The sequence below is a fragment of the Barbatula barbatula genome (assembly GCF_947034865.1).
Source record: "Barbatula barbatula genome assembly, chromosome: 9".
NCBI lineage: Eukaryota > Metazoa > Chordata > Actinopteri > Cypriniformes > Nemacheilidae > Barbatula > Barbatula barbatula.
Window position 1 is genome coordinate 21,122,272 of NC_136772.1, and position 23,513 is coordinate 21,145,784.

General features: G+C 39.2%; 3 protein-coding genes across 8 annotated transcripts in view; 2 read left to right on the forward strand and 1 right to left on the reverse strand.

Moving 5' to 3' along the window:
* col4a2 (collagen, type IV, alpha 2) overlaps positions 1 to 6,403 on the forward strand; it is a 61,840-nt gene extending 55,437 nt beyond the window's left edge. The window contains exons 41-48 of the mRNA XM_079464605.1: positions 80 to 196; positions 2,434 to 2,595; positions 2,852 to 2,950; positions 3,133 to 3,279; positions 3,405 to 3,521; positions 3,866 to 4,057; positions 4,361 to 4,647; positions 4,725 to 6,403. Coding sequence (XP_079320731.1) covers positions 80 to 196; positions 2,434 to 2,595; positions 2,852 to 2,950; positions 3,133 to 3,279; positions 3,405 to 3,521; positions 3,866 to 4,057; positions 4,361 to 4,647; positions 4,725 to 4,979 — 1,376 coding nt within the window. The 3' untranslated portion in view covers positions 4,980 to 6,403. The remainder of the gene's footprint in view (positions 1 to 79; positions 197 to 2,433; positions 2,596 to 2,851; positions 2,951 to 3,132; positions 3,280 to 3,404; positions 3,522 to 3,865; positions 4,058 to 4,360; positions 4,648 to 4,724) is intronic.
* Positions 6,397 to 10,112, reverse strand: rab20 (RAB20, member RAS oncogene family). Its single transcript, XM_079464612.1, has 2 exons — positions 9,602 to 10,112; positions 6,397 to 7,704 (listed from the first exon to the last, which is right to left on the reverse strand). The coding sequence occupies exons 1-2, from the start codon at positions 9,789 to 9,791 to the stop codon at positions 7,163 to 7,165; spliced, it is 732 nt and encodes a 243-aa protein (XP_079320738.1). The 5' UTR covers positions 9,792 to 10,112; the 3' UTR covers positions 6,397 to 7,162.
* A 3-nt stretch (positions 10,113 to 10,115) lies between these two features.
* On the forward strand, positions 10,116 to 16,833 carry naxd (NAD(P)HX dehydratase). 6 transcript variants are annotated; one of them, XM_079464608.1, is made up of 12 exons: positions 10,116 to 10,278; positions 10,386 to 10,501; positions 12,004 to 12,453; positions 12,819 to 12,957; positions 13,133 to 13,178; positions 14,307 to 14,395; positions 14,569 to 14,677; positions 15,044 to 15,094; positions 15,477 to 15,581; positions 15,712 to 15,832; positions 15,916 to 16,036; positions 16,119 to 16,833. In XM_079464608.1, the coding sequence occupies exons 1-12, from the start codon at positions 10,223 to 10,225 to the stop codon at positions 16,267 to 16,269; spliced, it is 1,554 nt and encodes a 517-aa protein (XP_079320734.1). In that variant the 5' UTR covers positions 10,116 to 10,222; the 3' UTR covers positions 16,270 to 16,833. The 6 variants fall into 6 exon arrangements, with proteins under 6 accessions (XP_079320734.1, XP_079320737.1, XP_079320733.1 ...); XM_079464611.1 differs by lacking the exon at positions 10,116 to 10,278 and having other exon boundaries at positions 10,301 to 10,501; positions 12,004 to 12,423; XM_079464607.1 differs by lacking the exon at positions 10,116 to 10,278 and having other exon boundaries at positions 10,425 to 11,873.
* The last annotated feature ends 6,680 nt before the right edge of the window (positions 16,834 to 23,513 follow it).

Consider the following 23,513-nt stretch of genomic DNA (forward strand, 5'->3'; position numbering starts at 1 on the left):
TGCATATTCTCTGTCATATTAAGAAAATAACAGGATTATGCATAGTTTCAGAAGACTGACCAGCTGGCTGTGTTCACAGGTGTTAAGGGTAACCACGGAGCTCCAGGTGTACAGGGGCCTCCAGGCCCACAGGGGTTCTCTGATAAAAAAGGACTGTCCGGTGACTTTGGATTTCCTGGCACTAAGGGACTACCAGGTAAAGTACTGTTCTTATTTTTTTGTGATTCGCTTTATAGTACCAGGTGTTATAATCCCACTATTTCAGCACAGTTGAATCTCCCAATAGCACATTTCTCACACCTTATGCAGGGGGAAGCAGTCAAGAATATAAATAGAGGAAAGGAGGTCTGAGGTTTCATTGGTTCGTCGGATAGGCATCCTCTTTCCTTGCCATTATCAGAGAGACATCTCATGAGTTGTGTGTCCCAATTTCATTACATTATCCAGAGTGAAAAATGCCTTTTAGTGAGGTGCTGCTGATAATGCCCTTTTTATGGTTCCCATCAACGCAACTCATCAGTTGTGCACCTGGGCCTCATTGGGTGTACAACTGATCTCATCTTTCTTTCAAATGCATCTTTAATGGCCTCTTCCCAAGGTACAGTCAACTCAACTATGAAGACTGTCCTAATGGAGCTGGACCAGATAACCATGTCCGGCCGCAGGTTGGTTGCTGTGATTTCCAAGAAGAAAGTAAGTCTGTGGTTTAAATCAACTCACATTTCCCAATCCCTGGCTCTACTCAGCTGGCCTGAATCTGGGGTTAAGGTTTCTGCCCCTCTCAAATAAAGGGTTGCCTTTTTTGCATTTGGGGGATGCCACTCTCTTGGTCTCTACTGCTGCAGCCAAGCACTTTAGTACTTGATTGTGGCACTGTGTCTTTCCCCCCTCCTTCTTAGAGCCCACAAGAATATGTTTGAGGTTTGCTGGAGCTGCACATAGGTGGCAGGCTGGATGCTGTCCAAACCGAACATGCAGATTTGTTGTTGAGGGCAGCACATCATATGTAGCTCTTATGAGAAAACTTAGCCTGTTTGTTTCCATACTCCACAGCTCACTCATTTTGCGCTGTTCAATGCCTTCCCACCTCATCAAACGGCCTTGCTGGGCTTGAGAAACCGCTCTGGCACATCTATTTGCATCTTCTTGATGCTGAACCTCCTCCACTACCAAGTGACGCTGTTCATTTGAGGTCACTTTTCTCCACGTTGGTGTGGTTGATTCCAAACCAAATCCCCCTCTGCCAGGTGGCACTTGTCCCATGAAATCCTTGTCTGAGGGCTGCCTTTGCATATCCTACCACTGTCGATAGGTTCCATTTCCTTCCTGTCGCTACTGTTGAAGCAGCATCTCTTACACAGGGATCACTTGATTATTTGAGCATTATCTCTAACCTTGCTTTGGTGCATTTATATTCCTCCACAAGGCTTGAAATGGGAAGAGAGAAAGCTCCATTCCCGTACCTCTCTATGTTGCTAAGGCATCTTGGTAGCCCAAGCCATTTCCTTACTTAAGTACTCAACAATCTCTCCAGGTTATTGTCGTGAGACACTGTGAGGCCATACATTGTAATTGGCCAAATCAGGCGTTTGGAAGGCCAAATTGGAAACCCCAGTGTTTCAGCTTCCCAGGAAAAGCTGTATTATTGATCATCTTGAGACTGTCTCTTGGCTGATTTGTTCCACCTGTTCGGCGTCTTTAAGGTCTGTGGTGTACCAGCGTCCAAGGCTTTTGATGTGCTTTTCTGTGACCGTCCGTATGTGCTCACCCTTTATACAGAACCTGTCATTGGTAAGCCTGCCCTTGACAATAGAAATGCTGCAGGATTTGCTTGGTTTGACATCCATTTGTGCCCAACTAATGTTCTGCTGAAGCTTATCCAACAGCCGCTTTGTACATGCTTTGGTTGTTGTGATTGTTGTCATGTCATCCATGTAGCCTAGCATTATATTATGATACATTTTTGACATAATTATTTATTTTTAATGAAATTGAATTAAAAAATAAACTTGGGACTGCTTTGGTGTCAAGAACATATATTTTGGTTTAATTTTAGCTTTTATTCTTATGTTAGTTACTCTTTTAAGTTAACGAAAAATCATATTGCCTAAAAAGAAACTAGCTCAAAGTCAATATGGCTGCCGTGTGAATTTTTGACTTTGCTACTACTAAACTAATAACAGACCTTTTCATGTTTTATATTAATAACATTATTTAAACGTTATTTTACTAAATGTAGTTTAAATGATATGCTTTTTTATCAATGTTTTAAAGCGAATTAGGGTAGATATTTTTACATTTTTAAATACAAAGGTAAACTTGTCCCTGGACTACATAAAATAAGGTTCTTAAAAACCAACCACCACAGTCTGTTTTTAAATTGTAGATAAATCTTTTATTAATTTATGACGATTCTTATACCAATTGCTGCAGGCTTTCCTGGACCCAGAGGAATCCCAGGTTTCCCTTCTGAATTCGGAGCAAAGGGAGAGAAAGGGAATTTAGGTGAAGTAGGATTAGCTGGAGAAAAAGGAACTCAGGGGGACAGAGGAGAAAAAGGACCGTCAGGAGATCCTGGAGTGTCGGGAAGAAAAGGTAGATTATGAATATTCTGACACCATGTCTACACGGTTTCTACTATTAACTCAATCGCTGTAAATAACATGGAAAATATACATTTTGCTGTAGACACCAAGTGTGAAGCTCATTAAAGAAAGCATTCAAACCCAAACATAAATATCGATGTGGTTAGTTGATGTGTTTAGCTTTTTTGTTGCACCTTTTGATCGGGTATGATCATTTCTATCCATGAAATTTCGAGTCATGTCGAAATGTATTATCTCAATTAAAGGTGACAGGGGGCAACCAGGAATGATGGGATTTCCAGGAAGACGTGGCTCTCAAGGTGATTGGGGACCTTCTGGACCTAAAGGAGAAACTGGACCCCCAGGTGATTGTGTTTGCCTCTGTGATTTTGTTCTTACCTGAATAATTTTTAAAACAAATGTAAGAATTTTGGGTGAACTCTCCCTTTAACAACTACAAAACAAAACCCCTGGAGCATTACATCATGTTGCTCTCATTTCTTTTATCTAGTGTGACAGCACCTTCATTCTTTGTTCTTGCTCCTAGGTGCTACTGGCTTATCTGGTGATAAAGGACTTCCTCCAATTCCAGTGAAATTACCAGGGGAAAGAGGACCTCCTGGTTCAATGGGTATTCAAGGACCATTTGGACGGCCTGGAAATATGGGGCCGGCTGGGCCTCTTGGTGATGGAGGTGAGAGAATTCAAAGCCTTTTGCAATTCAATCACAAATCATCACAAAGATCGATATTTCGCAAAATAAACATGAGCCAACGCCCTGCATTGTTTTTGGTTTACATTCCTGTTGTCTGTTTATAGGGTTTGTGGGTCCAAAGGGGCACAAGGGCATGCCAGGTCTCCCCGGTGTACCGGGAACTCCAGGTTTCCGTGGTGAACCTGGACCATTGGGGTACCCTGGTTTGCAGGGAGAGGAAGGTATATGGTGTGCTTGTGTGAATGTAAATGCATGAGAAATATGGGATTCTGGTCTAGATTTGTGAACTACTAATTGCGTATGACTGGTCATTATTATAAATTATTCTGAGGCTTTTTTCCAACTTTGCATCTAATTTATATAACAAATCATGTGAATAAATATCATTAATTATTCATTATTATCAAAATAAGATAATAGTTAAGGAACTTAACTCACCCTCTTGTCATTTCAAACCTGTATGACTTTCTTTACTCTGAAGAACACAAAATAATATATTTTGAAGATGATTGGTAAACGAAAACCTGTTCACTTCTATTGTTTGAACTGTCACTTTAATGTCTAGGGAACCGGGGACAGGCTGGTGCACCTGGTCATGCTGGAATGCCTGGCCGCAGTGTCAGTGTTGGTTACCTGCTGGTGAAGCACAGCCAGTCTGATCAGATACCTATGTGCCCTGTGGGCATGTCCAAATTATGGGATGGATACAGCCTGCTATACTTCGAGGGGCAGGAGAAGGCCCACAACCAAGACCTGGGTAAGAAAACTGTTATGCACATTTGGGGCATGGCAAGAGATACTATGTGATAATTTATTAACAAACATAAAGCAGTTCAAACAGACTGTACATCTGATATTCAAAATCCTTATGAAAGGAAGTTGCAATGTTGTTTTTTCATACTGGAAGCAATCTGACCAAAATGGCTTATGTAGTAAGAACAAAAGGGCCGTAAATTGATTTCGTCCATATGTTGGGATATTGAAATGAACAATTTCAATTTTCTGTTTTTGTATTTACCCAAAATGTTCCAGTATTGTGGTTTTCTGTTTCGTTATCCAGGTCTGGCCGGGTCGTGTCTCCCTCGTTTTAACACCATGCCTTTCCTGTACTGCAATCCTGGTGACGTATGCTACTATGCTAGCCGAAATGACAAATCCTATTGGCTGTCCACTACTGCGCCAATTCCCATGATGCCTGTGGAGGAGGCAGAGATTAAACCGTACATCAGTCGCTGTTCTGTGTGTGAAGCCCCTTCTGTGGCCATTGCAATACATAGTCAAGATATAACTATCCCACAATGCCCAGCAGGGTGGAGAAGTCTGTGGATTGGCTATTCCTTCCTCATGGTGAGACTTGGGAAAATATACACTGTTTGTGTTACCGACATGAATGTTAAATTGTCTTTTTTCTCACGCTTACACAGCACACGGCAGCTGGAGATGAGGGTGGCGGTCAATCGCTGGTTTCTCCAGGCTCTTGTCTAGAAGATTTCCGCACCACTCCCTTCATCGAGTGTAACGGGGCCAAGGGTACATGTCACTACTTCGCCAACAAGCAGAGTTTCTGGTTGACTTCTATCGATCAGACCTTCCAGACGTCCCCAGGCTCTGAGACCCTAAAAGCTGGTCAGCTCCTCTCACGCATCAGCCGATGCCAAGTGTGCATGAAGAACCTCTGATCTATGACACCTGGGTCATCACAATTTACATTGGCAGCAGAATATTTCATTCCAACCTGCTGAATGGACATCAATGTCACAGACAGGTTTCTAACATGATTCTAAAGACATTTTTTCATTCACTGAAAGCCCAAAGATTTTATTTTCACCACTACTGTGTGCCTTGTGACTGAAGTTATTTAATGTGCAGAATAAAAAGCCAGAGGTGCATGAAAAGCATAGACATTATAAGCCAGAGATGCATGAAAAGCATAGATATTATATTTATCTTAACCTATGTACTTTTAATACGTATGAAATGGTGCTTACTTTCTAACTTATTACCTCAGCATTATAACACCTGATTCTTTGTTATAATACAACCAATAACAGCTGAACCAAAGAAGCCATGTTTATGCACTACTCAGCCCTTCTATATTATGAGGTAAGTCAACCAATCTTATTTAAAACTCATTTTGGCTTGGGAAGAAACAATATATCTGCAGTCATCAAAATATTTGTAGAACTTTTTTCTGTGCGCCACACACATACTGTAAATGAACATTTTTAAGGGGGGGTGAATGGTTGCGCGAAAACAAAAAAATGAATAATACAATAAATGTGATTAGAGAAATCTTCAACAAATGTCTGGCTTATGAGGGCTTGTTATCAGAACTTTAAATCATTTTTAACACAACCACACTTACTTTTATGAATAAAAATTACAATTGGATTCATGATTCCCATCCCTATAAAAAGCCATAACATCTGTCACGATCACCAACCAAATGTTCTACCACAATATAGCCAGCTCAGCTTTAAATTAGGCTAAGGTCTATCAGTTATGCTTAACCCTTCTATAAATATATCACACTAACATCACCGTCTACTGCCTGTACATTATGTTTGCTTTGTGTGTTTATTTTTGAGTTGATAGAATTGTTTTGAACCATCTGTATTAGCCCTTTGTTTTCACACCTGTAACAACACTATAGTCCAATGGTGAGAAAATGTGACATTTTTTTATTTATTTTCATGTAAGATCATAAGCTCTTAACTTGAAACTTTTCACTGGAGTTTATTCTATCAAAACGGTCCTTCTGGTTTATTTGATCCCTCTCATGGTTAACACCAATTGCACTGATTTTACTGAGGTTTACAGGACACGTCGAGACACGTCATTATTCCATTGAAAGAAGTTAAGAGTATGTAAACAATGACTAAACCAAAAGTATGGATTGACTAAGCGTTCAAGCTAGACTTGTCAGTGTGCATTGCACGAGTATTATTTCCCTTATATACATAAAATAATTTTGCACCACTTTTTTGCTATAAAAATGTCACTGCTCTTTTTACCAAATGTACTTTTAATGTAATTATGTGGAATATATGAAGATTTTTCAATGACTGTTATTGACTCCCAAAATAAATGCTTTTGTTTGTTACACTGTGTCTTATTTCATGTTCAAGAGGATTAATACCAATATCATATTAGATTTTAAAGCTTTAGGATATACATATAACAAATACTCATATAGATATATATTGAGCCCAGAACTGGCAAATCATTTCTTTTAACAAAAAACTTTCGTCAAAAACATGCATTTGGAGATTTTATTATGCAGGCGGGTACTATTGAACAACATATCTACCATCCATCACAATGTCAATATAACACAAAAATGACTTTCCTCGCAGAACATAATTTTTTCGAAACTTGTGAAGCCAGCATACTGGCCAATAGCCAATGACCGCATAAACCTTAGGGTTGATGCCATGAAAATTTGCCTACAAGGGTCTTATTAAAATTGCCGTCTACCTTGAGTAAGTACGCACTGTTTCCATCATATACAAACTTCATTACATGATCTCTCATTCAAATGCAGACTTACTCATACATTCCAATACTGAAACACAATCCTTAATTTCAAAACGATAATGTGTTCCATATATAATTTTCATATAAAAACTAATCAAATTCATGTCTTAATAAATCATAATAAAACCTACTAAAATTAAAATTGGACAAACATCACCAAGTGCTTTCAATATTTTATTCACAGGAAAAAATGTAATACTGTGCTGAAATATTCTTTCATAGTAGTAGCTAAAAGTATTCTTATGGCAATATGATTTTTTTTATCTTTGATTCATTTCTTTTTTGGCAATGAATGACATAACCAGCAATCCCATAATCCTCTGCACTAGGCGCAACATCCTGCTTTATTCGTTTTGATCTCCATGGGTGACTCGAGGTCCACTGTGGAGCTCTCCCCTTCGCTCCTCTTCTTCAGAATGGAGGGTAGCACAAGATCAAAGAGAGTTTCGAACACAGTGTCCACATTGTAACCTGTTTTAGCACTCGTCTCAAAGCACATCTTCTCAGCGGGCAGGCAGGCCTTCTCCTCCAGACCTTTATAACGCAGCACGTGGCTGTACAGGGCAATGGCATCTTCCCTGCTCACCTGTTTGTGCATAATCGTGGGAGAAGTCGGACACGTGACGACGAATTGAGGCCCACCCACTTGCTCGCCGTCTGTGTCTGGTCCTTGAACGTGAGTGTCGGTCAGATCCGCCTTGTTACCCACTATGGCAAAAATGCAGTCAGCGTTGGCAGTGTCGGTCAGGGACAGGAAGCGGTTTTCCAGCTCAGCCAGGCTCTGCCAGTTTGTAACGTCATATGTGAGTATGACTGCAGCCGCTCCACGACAGTACATCGAGCCGAGGCCGTGAAACTGCTCCCGACCTGCACAGCACAAACAAGGTACAAAGTTCAACAGATTTAAAGCCAAACAAAAACTGAGGAAAACAATCCTAAATCCTTCCGATGGGCCAAATCTACTTTTGGAAAGATTGCAAAATGTTCTTTCTCCTTTAACAGAAAGAAAGGCAAGGTTCAAGAGAATATTTAGAGCTGTACAAACACAAGAGCTCATTGTTGAGAAATATGCAGTGGCTCCTACAGTTGCTTCTACTGTCTGTGTTAAGCTTCATAAGGATGTAAGACGGCTTTGTTTCTACTGCTCCAACTCATGCTCCAAATGTAATATGATGATGTTAATAATAAAGACCTCTATCACACAACATAACAGGTAATACACCTGGTTAAAGTACTGATGTGGGAGATTTAAATTGTTTATTCATGCTTCACAGATTCTGCATCTGCCATTCATTTCATTTTAACCAGGAAACATTTCCACTATTCCGAGATTTCTTTCTCAAATTATGGCACTACCTCTAACCGGTACCCGTTTCACAGATACACAGAAAAACAAACATGTATATTGAAAGCCCTTTGTCCTGACTTACAGAAAACACAATGTTTCACGGCATAGCCCAATTCATCTTGAAAACACCATCAGATGTTTAGGACAAAATCACAGTTTTTATTCTAGAGCTCCTTTTGACACCTGCCATCAGTTTAACAATGTCACACACACAGTTATTTTTCTTCTTCAGCAAATAAATATGTTTATAACTTGTGTGTCGAATATTCAGTTACAATTTTAGATCAAATTAATAATATATTGTCAAAACAATGTCCTTTCAAATTTCAATCATTACCATCCTTCCAAAACCTTTTTCAGGAAATGGAAAAAAAACACTGTGCTTTTTAAATTATTAAAAACCGTGCTGTCAAAGTTGACAAGCACTTTTAAATACATTTTATTGGTTAGGTATTTACAAAACCCAGAGAAAAACATAAACGGTGACTCATAAAATATAGATTTCATAAGTTAAGAATCTACAGCTTTATGCCTGAGTGAACAGTGAGGAACCTTGAGTTTCCTTACACCCAGACTCTCCGACTAGGTCACAAGCATGTGACTTTTGCCTGATAAGAGACCGCAAACACTATTACACAGGGTCATCCAGAACAAAACTCCGTAGGAAGTGACTGAGCAGAATGAAGAAATGTCTTCTGTAAAACGGGCCATGCATATTTTACGTAACAGAGTAAAATTCCATAGGAAGTGATACGAGAGATGTTTTTTGCAGTGCTGTTTCTCTACAAATTTGTCTGGAGTTATCTTTTAAGGAAAAGAGTAGTCATATGATTGCTAACTTCCAAACAAAGGGTTTGAAGCTTGTTATTACTTGTCATTATTCCAACATATGTTGTTTAATTATTGCATTTAATGGGTGACGTTTTCAAACATTCACCAGAAGTCTAGTAAAACATTTATCTTAAGGGGATGTTTATTTGTACAATTAAATACATGAAATAAAAATAAAACACAAAGGATCCATATTACAAAATAAACATAAAACATTTGCTTTACTGTATAATCTATTTCGAAATCAGCGGAGTAAATTTAACTTGCAACATGGCCAGTTTTTAAAAACGTCATCTGAACAAGGAACAAAAAGTGTTGCCATCTACCAAATGACCATTACTAACACTGTAAGAAAAGCAATAACAAAAATCAATTAAATCAGGATATAAAAATGATAACAGGAAAAAAAGAAAGCATGTTTGACAAACAAACAAATGAATATTAATTCAAATAAAAACTTGAAATTTGCCTTTGTGGAAGAAATATTTGAACTTTTCCGCCTAAAATGTTTGTATAAAGTGTGTCAAAACATGTTGTCCTGATGAAAACACATGTTTGACTAAATAAAGCGCAGACATCTCCTACCTGCGGTGTCCCATATGGATATGTTGTAGGGTCCCCACTGTTTCAAGAAGAACGCCCCTCCAACGGTGCTTATCGTGTCCTTAAACTTCCTTTCGGTGTATCTGTGGAGGAGAGAAGTCTTTCCCACGTTCATGTCCCCCAGAATGACGACTTTCACGTCGGGTTTCTTGGTCCTTGTGGCTTGAGGCATGACTCCAAACACATGCCACTCGTGGAAAGTCAACGAGCTTTAAAAACACAACATAAACAACGAAGCTGACGGGCGTCTATGTTTTAAAGTGCATGATTTGAAATCCTCCGGTTTAACATCCTCCATATACGACATAGCAAATCACGTTCGTGTATATGCGATACTACACGATTGTCATGTTCTGTTTCCTTTTTAGAAAGTTAACAACCAAACCAATTCTTCAACGCGCAAGAGTAGTTTGAAGTTGGATTGAACGTCGGTGGGCGGAGCCGACTCAACTTCAGGGCTACGTCAGAGGAAGTACGCCGGGGAGGCGGGGCCACGTAAACATTTTGTTATTGACGTTTCAACGCGATATTTAACCACACTTCGCTAAACTCTGTAGCGTTATTTTTGTAAAACACGGACTGCATTTCGCTTATGTCCCACGCATGAGCGTGTCGCGGGATCGCAGAAAACGTCAGCGGAAGTCTGATGATTATAAGAGGTCGGACGTGCTTGTATTTCTATCTAAACGAGTGAACTCGTGTGAATCATATCCATAAGCAAAATAAATACTGAACTTTGTTCCCATCGTCTGATTGGATATCGCAGCCAGTCCCCGTACAAAGCTCCACGCTCTCTCTTCCTGCCTGAACCAGTGAACTTGATGAATCTGCTCAAACGTGCCACCTTCATTTTCTCTGAACAGCCACTAAGTCTGTCAATTGGTAAGATCGCAGTTCATCGTTGGTTGGTTGGTTGTCCAAGCTATGAGTAGGTTGAGAAGGACGAAATGCATGGACGTTCACTTCTCGCCGTGATAACTGTAATCGTTACTCTTGCGGCAGTGTTGCTGTATGATAAAGGTAAATGTACAGGTAAATACAGTCGAAGGTGGTAGTTGATAAATCTATAGCATGCACACATGCAGTGAGGTCCGTAGTTCAGAGATCGATGGGGGCTTGCATTGTGATTTAATGCGAATTGGTTCATTCAAGTATTGAAAACTTAAACTGTAAGGAGCTGCTGCCACGGATAAGGTTGTGCAAAACGTATCTATTCATGTAATTGCATTGCCAACATGACTAAAAAGGTACTTGTGTGGTGCAAATGAGTTCCGGTCAGCGTCACAGCGTTGTGTTTATTTATTCTCAAACTAAAACTTTCTGTATCCAGGTTGCATTTAGAATGTCCTCTTATATTATTTTATTGCGTTGACTATTTTATTGTTGTTATTTATTATTAGGCTTACTTACAATACACACTACGCTGCTTAAGGAACGAATTTTTATGGCCGTTTTCTCACACTGCGCGTTCACCATTGCGCTGCGAACTGCACGGTGCCGATGACGTAGAGCGCAACTTCCAGTGACGTTCTCGGTGTTGTTGGCGCGAGTAAACACACTGGTGAAGTTCTAAGGAGCTCAGCTTTGCATAAACCAGCTCTGTTAATCTCTGCAACTCGTCTAGGCCTTTGTCGCCATGCGCTCGAAAAATTCGTGAAACCACGTCAAAGCGAGACGCGGATCTGCCGGTTTAATAGATGCAAGACCGCGGCATTTTCGCCAGTTTGCTGAAGCGCTCGGCTGCCTGTACACAACATCATGTTAGTGAATGCAACGCGGGGTTTCCTGTGGTCGGACATGGAGACCAGGGCGCTGTTGAATATCTGGGGTGAGCACGACGTGCAGACGGCTCTGGACGGAAACTTTCGGAACAGCCACGTATACCGAGACATCGCGAACCGCCTGTGCGAGCTGGGCTTCGATCGGACACCTGACCAATGCAGGATACGGGTTAAGAGCTTAAAGAGGCAGTATTATCAGGCGAAGGAGGGATCCAAGAAAAATGGGCAGTACCACAAGATGTGCAAGTTCTACGACGAGATGGAGAGTATATTGAGCAATAGATCCGTAGTAGAGAGGCATGACATTGATAGTGTTGCTGTTGGAGAAGATGAAACGATGGATGAAGATGCTGAGAGTGCTGAACTGTTGCACGACACTCAGATGGATGGCAGTGGTGAATGCTCCTTTATGGAGCATCAAGTGAAAACTGAATATCCATCCTTCCCCATTCCGGTGACAGTGGGTGGCATGAGTATGTACTCGTCTCTCATACGCCTCAACTTATTCTGATTGGTCAGAATGACAATGATCTGCCATGTTTCATCCATGATGTTTCTCACATATGTTCGCTTTTCTTAATGCTCCCCACTTTGTTTTCAAAGGTTCCTTTCCTGCTAAACCGAGCAACCCGCCCAAGGCGAACGCCGCCTCGTCGTCCACTAGCAGGCCACGGCGAAGCAAGAAGCGATTTGCAAACATGTCGCTGGAGAAGCTGATGGAGAAATTTTTGGAACAGAGTATGGAAGCGGAAGAGAACTTTTACAGGCTTGAGGAGCAGCGTCTTCAGGCCGAGGATAAGCGCAGAGAGGAAGAACATTCCAGAGAGTTGCAGATGCTTCAGATGCTGGGCCAGATTTTCACGGGTATCAGCACAGCCTCTTCTGTACCTCCACCCGCGCCGCAGCCCACCGGTACCCCACAGAATAACCCCACCGTATCCCTCTCGCGTCCCTCTGTTGGAAATCGTAACCGTCCGCCTGCCTTCACTGAGTTTGCCAGCCACAGCCAACCAGCTGGCCCAGGTCTGCACATGGAAGAGGGTGACGTTGAATGTTCGTCTAAAGTCATATTCAATAAACTAAAATTGACCTTCCACTTATTATGCAGCCAAAGTCGAGAGCGGTTAACTTCAAAAATCTCCGTCTTCAAAAATCTAATTGGCTATTAAATTCTTTTGTGTTGTTTATAAATGAGGGCATTTTTATTGTTTTACATCTTTTAGATGTTTATTAGTTTGCTATGCTAACTTTGTATAAGGAACAAACCAAAGTTCAATTCATAGTGTTAAAAAATCTAACAGACTACACAAGTTTTGCTTACTTGAATTGTTCCCCTTTGTAATGACTGGTGCATGAGTTCTTACATGTATTGAACAAAATGTTATTAAACTGAACATTGTTGCTCTTTTTTTTCTCAGTCATAGAGCGCTCCTTCTCCCTGGGCACAACTGCGATGGACAATATCATACCTCTTGTTAGAAACACAATTCCTCAGCTGACGTCCAAAAAACACAAGGGTCAGGATGGGCGTATTGGAATCATTGGTGGATGTCAAGAGTAAGTGATGCACATGTTATATATAAACTTAACAGATGACTAGCTAAGAAGCTATTCTCAGAGTACTATGTGCTGTGATAAACCTGCACAATGACCGTAGTAGTATTTTCATTCTTTACCTCACATTCTTAAGATTTTAACTTGCCTGGTGAAATGTACTTTTTATTTTGGGTAGGTACACGGGAGCACCTTATTTTGCAGCTATCTCAGCTTTAAAAGCAGTAAGTATGCTGTTCATGATTCACCTTATTGTGGTCTTGTCATCTGCATTTTTACATCAGACATTCTAGTAATAAAGTAAAATTATAGTTGCTTGGCTATCATTTGCATGTTTTGGTTTGTGGACGTATCTTTAGAAGATGGTTTTGAAAATGGAAACCTAGAAAAAGTTTGTGTTAGTTCAACTAGCAAAAAAGTAATTCTTTCATATTTTACTTACAATCATGTCATTCCAGACCTGTATGACATTTTGCTTCTGAAGAAAATATTTTAAAGAATTTTGGTAACCAAACAACGTTGGCCACCACTGAGACAATTCTCAAAATATATTTTGTGTTTACAGGTTTGAATAATATTAGGTTAAATAATGGCAGAATGTTTATTTTGGGATGAAATAGCCCTTTAAATCACCTGTTATTGTAATGTTTTTTGGGGCCAGATGTTCAGAAGTAATCTGATTATTGTTTTGGCTATTGGATCAAATCTTCAAAAATGGGTTGTTCAAAAGATTTGGTTTTGATTTGCCTCGATCATTCTGCTAGACCTCTGCAAAGAACCAATAACTGTTGAGTAGTTTAAATTTAAATTAGTATAATTGATATTCAAGAAAATATTAAAATCAATTAAACATAAATATGAAATAAATTATTATAACCAAACACAGACCGGAAAAGTAACTTTGAGCCGGTTATGTGCGTCCGATGAAACCGTCTGTAATGATCTCATCAATAGGGTGGATTTCAGGAACAAAAATGTAATTAAACTCTGAAACTTGTCAAAACAAAACAACACTGGTGTCATGTAAACACAGACATTATACTTCATTTTGCAATTGATTTATTAACCTGTTAGCTTATCATTAGTTTACAGTAAAGAAAAACAGATTTTGCTGCCATTAAATAATCGCAATTTAAATTTAATCCAGATTTGGTCATCTGAAAAAGTGTGTATTCGGATACGATTGATCCCATCCAGTTTTTCTTTGCATAAACACCAATAAAGTAAAACAGATTACCTGATCCTCTATAGAAAAATTTATTTTTCCAAATCCTGTTCATTCTGATCCAGATTAAATTTTTTGAATAGCAGGCCCCCTTGGTCATTTAACTTCTAATCTTTCTGTTTTTCAGGGAGCTGATCTGTCTCATGTATTCTGTACCAAAGATGCTGCCCCAGTGATCAAGTCCTACAGTCCTGAACTCATCGTCCATCCAGTGCTGTGAGCAGAAAATCTTATTACACACACATGTATTACAAGTGTGTTAAAATTCTCTTTCAACAAACAAAATTTACTCACAAGTACAATATAATACTTGGCACTGGGCCACTTTCTGGAAGGTTTGAGCATGCTGTTATAATGTGCTTTGTTTCTTTTCTTGTCTATACCACTAGAGACAGTCCTAATGCCGTAGAGGAGATCGAGAAATGGCTCCCAAGACTTCATAGTCTGGTTGTTGGTCCGGGCTTAGGAAGGGAGGATATGCTTTTAAAGAACGCAAAGGCAAGTGTGCTTTTCATTGGTTTTGAAATATTTTCCCACTTCTATACAAAGTGGCAGTTAAACAGTCAATTGTGGACACACTGATCTTAAAAGCTTTTGATCTAAGAGATTTATTTTTAATATTTGATTTTCTTTTAGTAAATTGTCAACAATTGTGCCTAGATAATTTCGTACAAAAGTATAATTTATTATTCATTTTTAAGACTTAATATAAAATGTAGGAAGTGTGAAACTTTTTGCCAGTATTTCAGGGCATTTTGAAAAGTGCGTTTCCCTGCAAATATTTTTGCATAGTCATGGACATTTATGTTGGGTTAATACAGTGTTTTCAATGAATTGACAATGGTTCTTTCTGTTTCTTTATAGGAGATTATAGAGAGGTCAAAACTCAGAAGCATACCAATCATCATAGATGCTGTGAGTACTGATTGATTTACTAAATTACAGCTCAAACGTGGCTTATTTTAACAGTACTTAAAATTTCTGGCAGACCTTTTCAATACTGTTAAGTCAATTGTGCATAAATGTACAGTAAATGTATGTTTAGTATTTCAGCTTACACTAAACATACATTTGCATAAGTTACTTATAAGTTTTACATTCTAATAGTTGTTAACATTCAGTATCTGTCTATCCTGGGTATCAGACCTTTCGCCATTGTTCGTGCTTTGCCCTACCAAGGCATCAGTCATTCAAATTGTGAACATCTGTATAACAGTTATTAAAAGCGTTCTCCATCCATCAGCTATTTGATGGTTGTACAAAATAAAGTACATGCATGCTTGTATGTTTTTAACAGGATGGACTTTGGTTAGTGGCGAAAGATCCATCAGTTATTCAAGGATATCAGAGAGGCATCCTCACACCTAACGTTATGGAGTTTAGTCGCCTGTATGAAGCAATGGTGAGAGAGAAACAGCACCGTTTACATCTCATAACTGCCTACATCCTTTTTGTGTCGAAGTCCATTTGCTTTTTTTAAAAGCCCCACTGAACAATGTCATTATACATTCTAAATCAAACTTCATTTTTAGCACCACGAGCCCCTGGACAGCAGCGACCGCAACAGAAGCGCACAGCAACTGAGCATCGCCTTGGGTCACCTGACCTTGGTTTTAAAGGGGGAGGAGGACATCATTACTGACGGAAAAATCTGTCAGTCATTTTCTTCAAATATTTTATAGTTTCAGTTCATCTTATCTTTCTCTCTAACTTGTGTCTTTTCTGTCTGTTTTCAGTGCTTAAGTGTAGTCAGGAAGGCAGTGGACGCCGTTGTGGGGGACAGGGAGATCTGCTGTCTGGCTCTTTGGGAGTCTTTGCGCATTGGGCATTCAGCTCATCATCAGATGCAACTAAAGGGTAAGGTCCTTGGTTTTCTTCAGTCCTTCATTCAGTCGCTGAATATCACTTTCAGGTTAACATAATTTTTGTGTTTTTTCAGGATGAATCCCTCGCTGGTAGCTGCATTTGGTGCTACTTCTCTAACAAGGCAATGTAATCGTCAGGCCTTCCACAAACATGGCAGATCTACTACCACCTCTGACATGATCCAGGAGATAAGCAGCGCTTTCAAGAAGTTGTTTGAAAGCTGAATGACAGTCCACTCACTTGTCTGTTTAATGGATGTCAATGCCACTCCAAATAAATAAAGTGAAGTACATTGTTGATCATGTAAAATCATTGTTGATTTTTTCCTTTAGTTTTAAAGTGCCTCTTGTAGTTTTGCAATACACTATCAATGCTTTTCCATTTTCTTGACTGTGGTGGCACAGTCCTCTATAAATGTCATACACTGTTTTTTATAAATACATATTTGTCTGTAGATGTGTTTTGTTTACAAATGTCTTCAGATTTGTAGAGGACCTAACTCACCAAGAGACTGTTTTAACTCCGGTCCCTAATATGAATTAAGTGCTCTGTTTTCACTACTGGGTGCCATTTATTTATTGGTCTGCTTGAAAACATTCACTTTAAGTATTTAAACAAATGCAGTACCTTTGTAGTTGATGTTCCCCCACAAAAAGCTGTCTTAACACTTTTCAAAAGCTTACAAATCTAATTAAGTATGTGCAAAATACTACAAATAATTTCAAGTTGCTGTCACTTTCAGATATAGTTTGTTATTCTATTAAACTAACATGAAAGTTTTACTTATAAATGATTCCGGTTTTCATTATTTATCATAGTCTATAAATAAATATGTCATTATCAATGACATTTAATTCACATTAAAATATCTGAATAGAAACACGAGAAGCGCAGATCTGCTCTCTGCACATTTAAAAGTGTCAGCTAATGCTGTCATGGTCTCGATCAGCTCCCTTACTCCCAAGGTCATGAATCTATGGAAGGCCATTTAGGCAAAAATGTCTTTACACGTAACGTGTACAGCAATACGTAATTTTAGGACAAGGAAAAAGAGAGCATTTCAAAATACAAGCGGTAGAAGTAGACAAGGAAAAGCAACGCTTTGCGAGATTTTCTTAACAATTGCAGACGCGTTTTTCAAGAATGTGTACATCTTTTATTGTCAGATAATGTGGAGGTTTTTTCCCCTTAACAGCCAAGTGTTCTGCTACTCCTCACAGTGTTCCCACTTTGATTAGATTAAACTTTATTGTCATTACACATAAACAAGTAGAGTGTAACGAAATGTAGTTTAGGTCTAACCAGAAGTGCAATTCGCAAGTGCAGGATATACAGTTAGAATAAATACAGAATACAATATTGAGAAAATATTATACAGTGGGCATGGATTATGAAAATATGACAGTAGGTATGTACTATGAACAATATATACAGATGACTATATACTATGAACATTAACACTATGAACATTAATGTCAAGGTGTATATGAGCAAATAATAATTTAAACTAAACAATAGTGCAAGTGATTTAAGTGTGCATAGATTATTGACATTAGCTGTTCAAGTTGCAATCCAATAGGTGACTTAATGCAGTTGTTGAAGTAACAGTGCAGTGGATGAGTTAATGCGGTTATTAAAGTTACGGTGCATAAGAGTTAACAATAGGTTGCAGTCCAGAAGATGAGTTAATGCAGTTAATTAGGTTACAGTGCAGTAGATTAGTTAATGCAGTTATTGAGGTTACAGTGCAATAGATGAGTAGATGCAGTTAATAGAGTTACAGTGCAGTAGCTAAGTTAATGCAGTTATGAAAGTGGTCCATTTGTGCAAATGAGCATATTTCAGATGTGCAAGTGAGCAGTATAGAGCGCAAATGATGCTGTGCGTGTGTAAACAGTCCAAGCCCGTAGGCAGGGGGGGTTCGGGTGGTTCGAACGAACCCCCCCTCACTGCCAAAGGTCCAGAATTTAAGTAGTTTTTTTCATTTGATTATTGTCATTATTGTTTTAATCAATGCTTGTGACAAATTTCTGGGTTGCTGTTTCAAATTAATATGATTATTATTGCAGGACGTGTGTGTGTGCGTGCGCAGACAGAGAGAGTTCTCGCAATACACTTTTCAAAGCAACGTGAAGAAGCATCGCCTCTGAATGATGCGGGAGGAGTGGTTATATATATATATATGAATGTGGCCTGCCCACAGATTTGGACCGGCCCTCTGAACAATGTCTTATAGTGTGTTCACACCAAACGCGAATGAAGCGTTAAGCGAGAGTGATTTACATGTCAAGTCAATGCAAAGATGCGATGACCTACTTGCGGAGCGATTCGCGCGAATGACGCGCAGCGTTAACCAATCAGGAGCTTGCTCTAGTAGGGCCGTGAGCGAGCGTCAGAATTTTGGCTTTCAGACCCAAATTTCTCTAAGTTACTCACATAGCCTAATAATTTGTTAAATTCAGAATGTACCATTGCGATAGAACTGACGCGCGAACCATCAGAAATTTTTTAAAGAGACGACAAAATGGCCAAGCGGTTGGGAAAGAGAAAGGTTAATTAATATGCATAAGAAAATGTTTTGAATTTGAGTAGCACTAAACTATTAACTATTAATAAACTATTATACCAGAAGGAGGCATAATAAATACATTTCAAATCAAAATTAAATCTCCACAATAATTCAATTAGTACCTCCGGCCCATGTAATTTTCTGTTACAAACCGACCCGGCCCCCCATTAAAGACAGGGAGAATTATGTGGCCCTTGCAGAAAAAAGTTTGGGGACCCCTGGTCTACAATATAATAGCCATATAAACGTAGCGTGATTATAATAATAAAACATAGCAAAGAGGCATTGACAGAGAGTCAAGAAATGATGATGAGAAGAATTATTATTAATATTTCAGTAAAGTTCATTAAATCTATTCTGTTGTTAGTGTGGTCTTTAAACTTATGAACTGTGTATGGACTGACAAAGTGTTACATGAGGAAGCAATTTGACAACAATGCAATAAATATTTTAGGTGCATCAAAATGCGTGCTGGTTAAGATACCAGCAGACAAGCTAATCCAGCACAAATTAGTGCATAAAAGGTCACCAAAATGAAGTATTTGAACCTCATAATTAAATACAAAAAGAGGAGAAAAACTGCAAAAAGGTCTACTTTTTGAAAAAAAGAACCTCCCCTTTCAACTGGCTGGCTACGGACCTGCAGTCCAGTAGAGCAGATAACATGAAGTACTGGTGTGTACAGTTCAGTCATGCGTGCAGCCCTGTAATGCAATGTAAACGATGTTATAGCAGCTTGGAGTTCAAGGTAAGAGAGGTAGTGGAATCAGTGGGGGGCAGAGTTCAATAATGAAACAGCTCTGGGAAAAAAGCTGTTTCTTAGTCTGCTGGTTCTTGTCCGGAGGCACCGGAAGCGCCTACTGGAAGGCAGGAGAGTAAACAGTCTATGAGCAGGGTGAGAATGCTGCGAGGTCGACGCAGACAGCGTTTCTTCTGGATGTCCTCAATGGGTGAAAGTGTAGTCCCTGTGATCCGCTGGGCTGTTTTCACCACCCGCTGCAGTGCCTTGCGCTCAGCAACAGAACAGATGCCGTACCAGACTGTGACACAGTTGGTCAGGATGCTCTCTATCGTGCAACGATAGAAGTTTACCAGGATAGTTGAGGCAGTTGGTGAGCCTTCTTGACCAGGCATGAGGTGTTGGTGGTCCAGGACAGGTCTTCCGAAATATGAGTCCCCAGGAATCCCATTAATGTGGACCCATGTGTGCCTCCTTTCACCTTCCTGAAGTCCACAATGATCTCCTTTGTCTTGGAGGTGTAAAGGAGCAGGTTGTTGTCTGAGCACCATGTGGCCAGGTGCCGGACCTCCTCCCTGTATGCAGTCTCATCGTTGTTGCTGATGAGACCAATCACCGTTGTATTGTCTGCAAACTTGATGAAGGAGTTAGATCCGTTCACAGGCCTGCAGTCGAGTGTGAAAAGGGAGTAGAGAAAGGGGCTCAGTACGCAGCTCTGTGGTACACCAGTGTTGAGGGTGGTGGTGGTGGAGCAGGTGTGGCCTTACCTAACAAGCTGAGGCCTGTTCGTCAGGAAGTCCATAATCCAATAGCAGGTAGAGTTGTTAATGCCTAGGTTTCCAAGTTAGCTTGGAAGAGATGACGGTATTGAAAGCAGAGCTGGAGTCTACAAACAACATGCGTGCGTAAGTGTCACTTAGCGTAATTCTCATCTCGCTTGTATAGTGTGACATCTATTGGTATTTCCCTAAACATAAAAAATATTTTTAAGAAAAGTGACTAAAGTGTCAAAAAATCCATTGCCAGGGCAATTCATTGCCTAGTTGCTGGTTTGTGAGTCTTGCCCTATTTGTGTTTGATCATGTTCTCTTGGTGCTTGACCTATGCCTTCTTGTTTTATAAGTGCACTCTATATACTGAGTTTTCCATTGTGAATAATATGTTTTGTTAAAATATATGTTTTGAAATGCAAACTAAATGCAGCATATGATATTGGTTAACCAATACACAAAACTACTGTTTAGTAATTATAAATTTAATTATTTACATAATAATTTTAAACTGTATTTTCGCCATGCTTTTAAGCTAAATAAAAAGAGTCAAAGGGAAAGTGTAGCTAAAATGAAATATGGTAAGGGCTACATTTCTTGATGTGACTTTTAGTTTGACAGCGGAAGTTGTGGGTTTACGCGTCTACACGCAATTACGCATCAACGCGTCTAACGTCTGTACACGTTACGTCTAAAGACATTTTTGCCTAAATGGCCTTCCATATGAATCAGTTACTGTGTCTCGTTTCGGAAGGCTGCGTCCTCCGAAGGTCTCATTTGAAGCCTGCAACGTCATTGGGGTTGACAGCAAGGATTTGTTTGGAACTATATACGTGACCGATATTAAGTGTCGAGACTCTCATATCCAGCCAATGAGATTCGATATTTTGGTGACTGCCGGTTCATTGGTGTAGTCGACAAGATCTATTTATTTAAAAAGTAAAGTTTGAAAATTATTCATGATAAAAAAAAGAAATAAAACACCGACAACAATTTCAAGATGCTTCTATTTCAGGTAGCCTACCGTTATCTAAAATGTTTTGTTTAACTTATTGTTTGAATTTGGCTAGCATTCTTACTAGGCGATCTTTAATGCGATCACTGAGTAGGATTTTATAAACAAGAAGTTAATATTAAGGCCCTGTTTCACAGAGGCTTTAGCTTAAGCCAAGACTAGGCGTATGTTTTTTGAATTTGTGCATTTAAAGTGCGTTTTTAAAAGTGTTATAGTTGTCAAGAGACAAATCAATGGCACTGACATATATTAAGATGTCTTTGCTAATTATATTCTATTAAGAAATTTATTATTTAAAAAATTAGCATTTTAGTCTGGGACTAGGGTAAAGCCTTGTCTGTAACACCGGGCATAAGTGTGACATTGTAGAGGGAATTGTCTTGAATTGGATGATATAGCGACAGCAGATTTGGTACGCGTCATTGAGTTTTTGTCCCAGATGAACCCGTGAAGTTTCAAGATAGCGGCACCTAGCGTTCATGAGATGCTTATAACTCCTGAACGCTTTGTCTGAAATTAGTTTTCTTAATGTCATTATTCCTCCTGGTCCGTGCTGATTCTATTGATGCCTCATCAAACACTCGGTTTATAACTTATTGGAATGCATATTGATCTCATTCTCACCGATTCTTCATATGCTGTTTGCTTCTCACGTACATACGATACCTGCCTGGTTTTGCTCTTATAGCTCCAGACAGTGCTTACATGTGCAACTTGTTTAACCGCATGGCTTCAGACTTTGAGGTTGGGGGTTCAAACCCTGTGTGAAACACATCTAATGTTAATATGTGAAGTGTTTGATTTGATTTCATTCTCACCTTCTCCTCTGAATGAAGGAGGCATTATATAGCGCTTTACTGTCTGTACACCCAAAGCACTTTACAATCATATGAGGGGGGTCTCTCCTCACCCACCACCACTTTGTTCAACTTCTACACATTTTCTAACAATCGTGCATGGAATTGAAGTCCAATGGGTCAAGAAGACTAAAGTGAGAATGCAAAACTGAGGTTCACACGGCAACACACTTCCATTGTTTTCCACTGGCCGGTGTCCTTTCAAAATCTGACCTTCCTCTACGAAGGTTAGGGTTGGATATACAACACCAAGTAATAATATGGAATTCTTAACACAAAAAGGAAGTACGTAACATCATTTACTTCCACGTTCAGTATTTAATAAGGTAGATATAAACCTAGACATAATAATACATATATGTCTATGGATATAAATACGTAAACACAAGAAAATCTCCCAGCTGCACTGAGTGTTTACGTCACACTCTTTCACTGTTTCCTGTGAGCAAAGCTACTAGCACTGAAACTCAAAGGTCTTTGCAGCGGCCCGCCAAAATAAAAGTCTGGTTAATTTGAACAAATTATGACCCACACGTAAAAAACACAGTAATGTTCACTTGCAGCATAATCTGTAGTTACTATTAGTAAACTATAGTGTATATATAGGGATGGTATAGTACAGTATAAGTTCAACATTATACTATATACAATAGTATTCTAGAAAACATCTAGAGGAATTAAAATAGAAAAAAATAGCAAGCCAACACGGCCCTGTGGCGAGGAACCCAAACTCCAATGATAAATAAGTGGAGAAAAAAACTATTATACAGTATTGCTGGTCATTTTATCGGTTTTATTTATTATTATTTAATAATGTATTTTATTAGTTTGTTAAAAGTCTTCATGCAAGTATAAGACTTCACACAATGTTTCATAAGTTCATATAACATTTAACTTTTAAAAAAGGGTTTACAACAACATTTTCATTTTCTATTATATATAAAAAAGACTAAGTCAAAGTGATATGATTCAAAACTTGACATAAAATGTCCCGCTATTTGTTGTAAGGCGTTGGGGGCCCACATTATTATTTTTTCAGGGGCCCTAGAATTCCCCCTCAAGTCATGTGTTTGTGTTGTATTCAAATGCTGTAAGAACAATAAATTGTAGCTTATAATAAATAACTTATAGTTAACTTATAATATATTTGTATTGATAAAACCCATTACAGTAGCCCCACTGTCTGTTCACAAAAACAGGTAAAATAACATGTTGTAATCAACGACGAGGAGGGAGACCAGCAAGCACCATCAGTCGACAGAGAAGAGAGATGCAGAGAAAAAATTAAAATTGAGAATTTACAACATCTACCACACGTGTACTTTTCTGTCCTTCCAATCACACAAAAACCCAAATTCTCTAGTATTCACTTCTGGTTTTAAGGCATGTCCGACATGCGCTACTCCAGTCCGATTCGTCAGAGAAATCTAAATGCCTCCACAGCAAAGATACTCCATTTCTGGTTTTGAGGCACGGGTATAGATTGTATTGGGCATGCGCGATTCCAATCCGTCACAG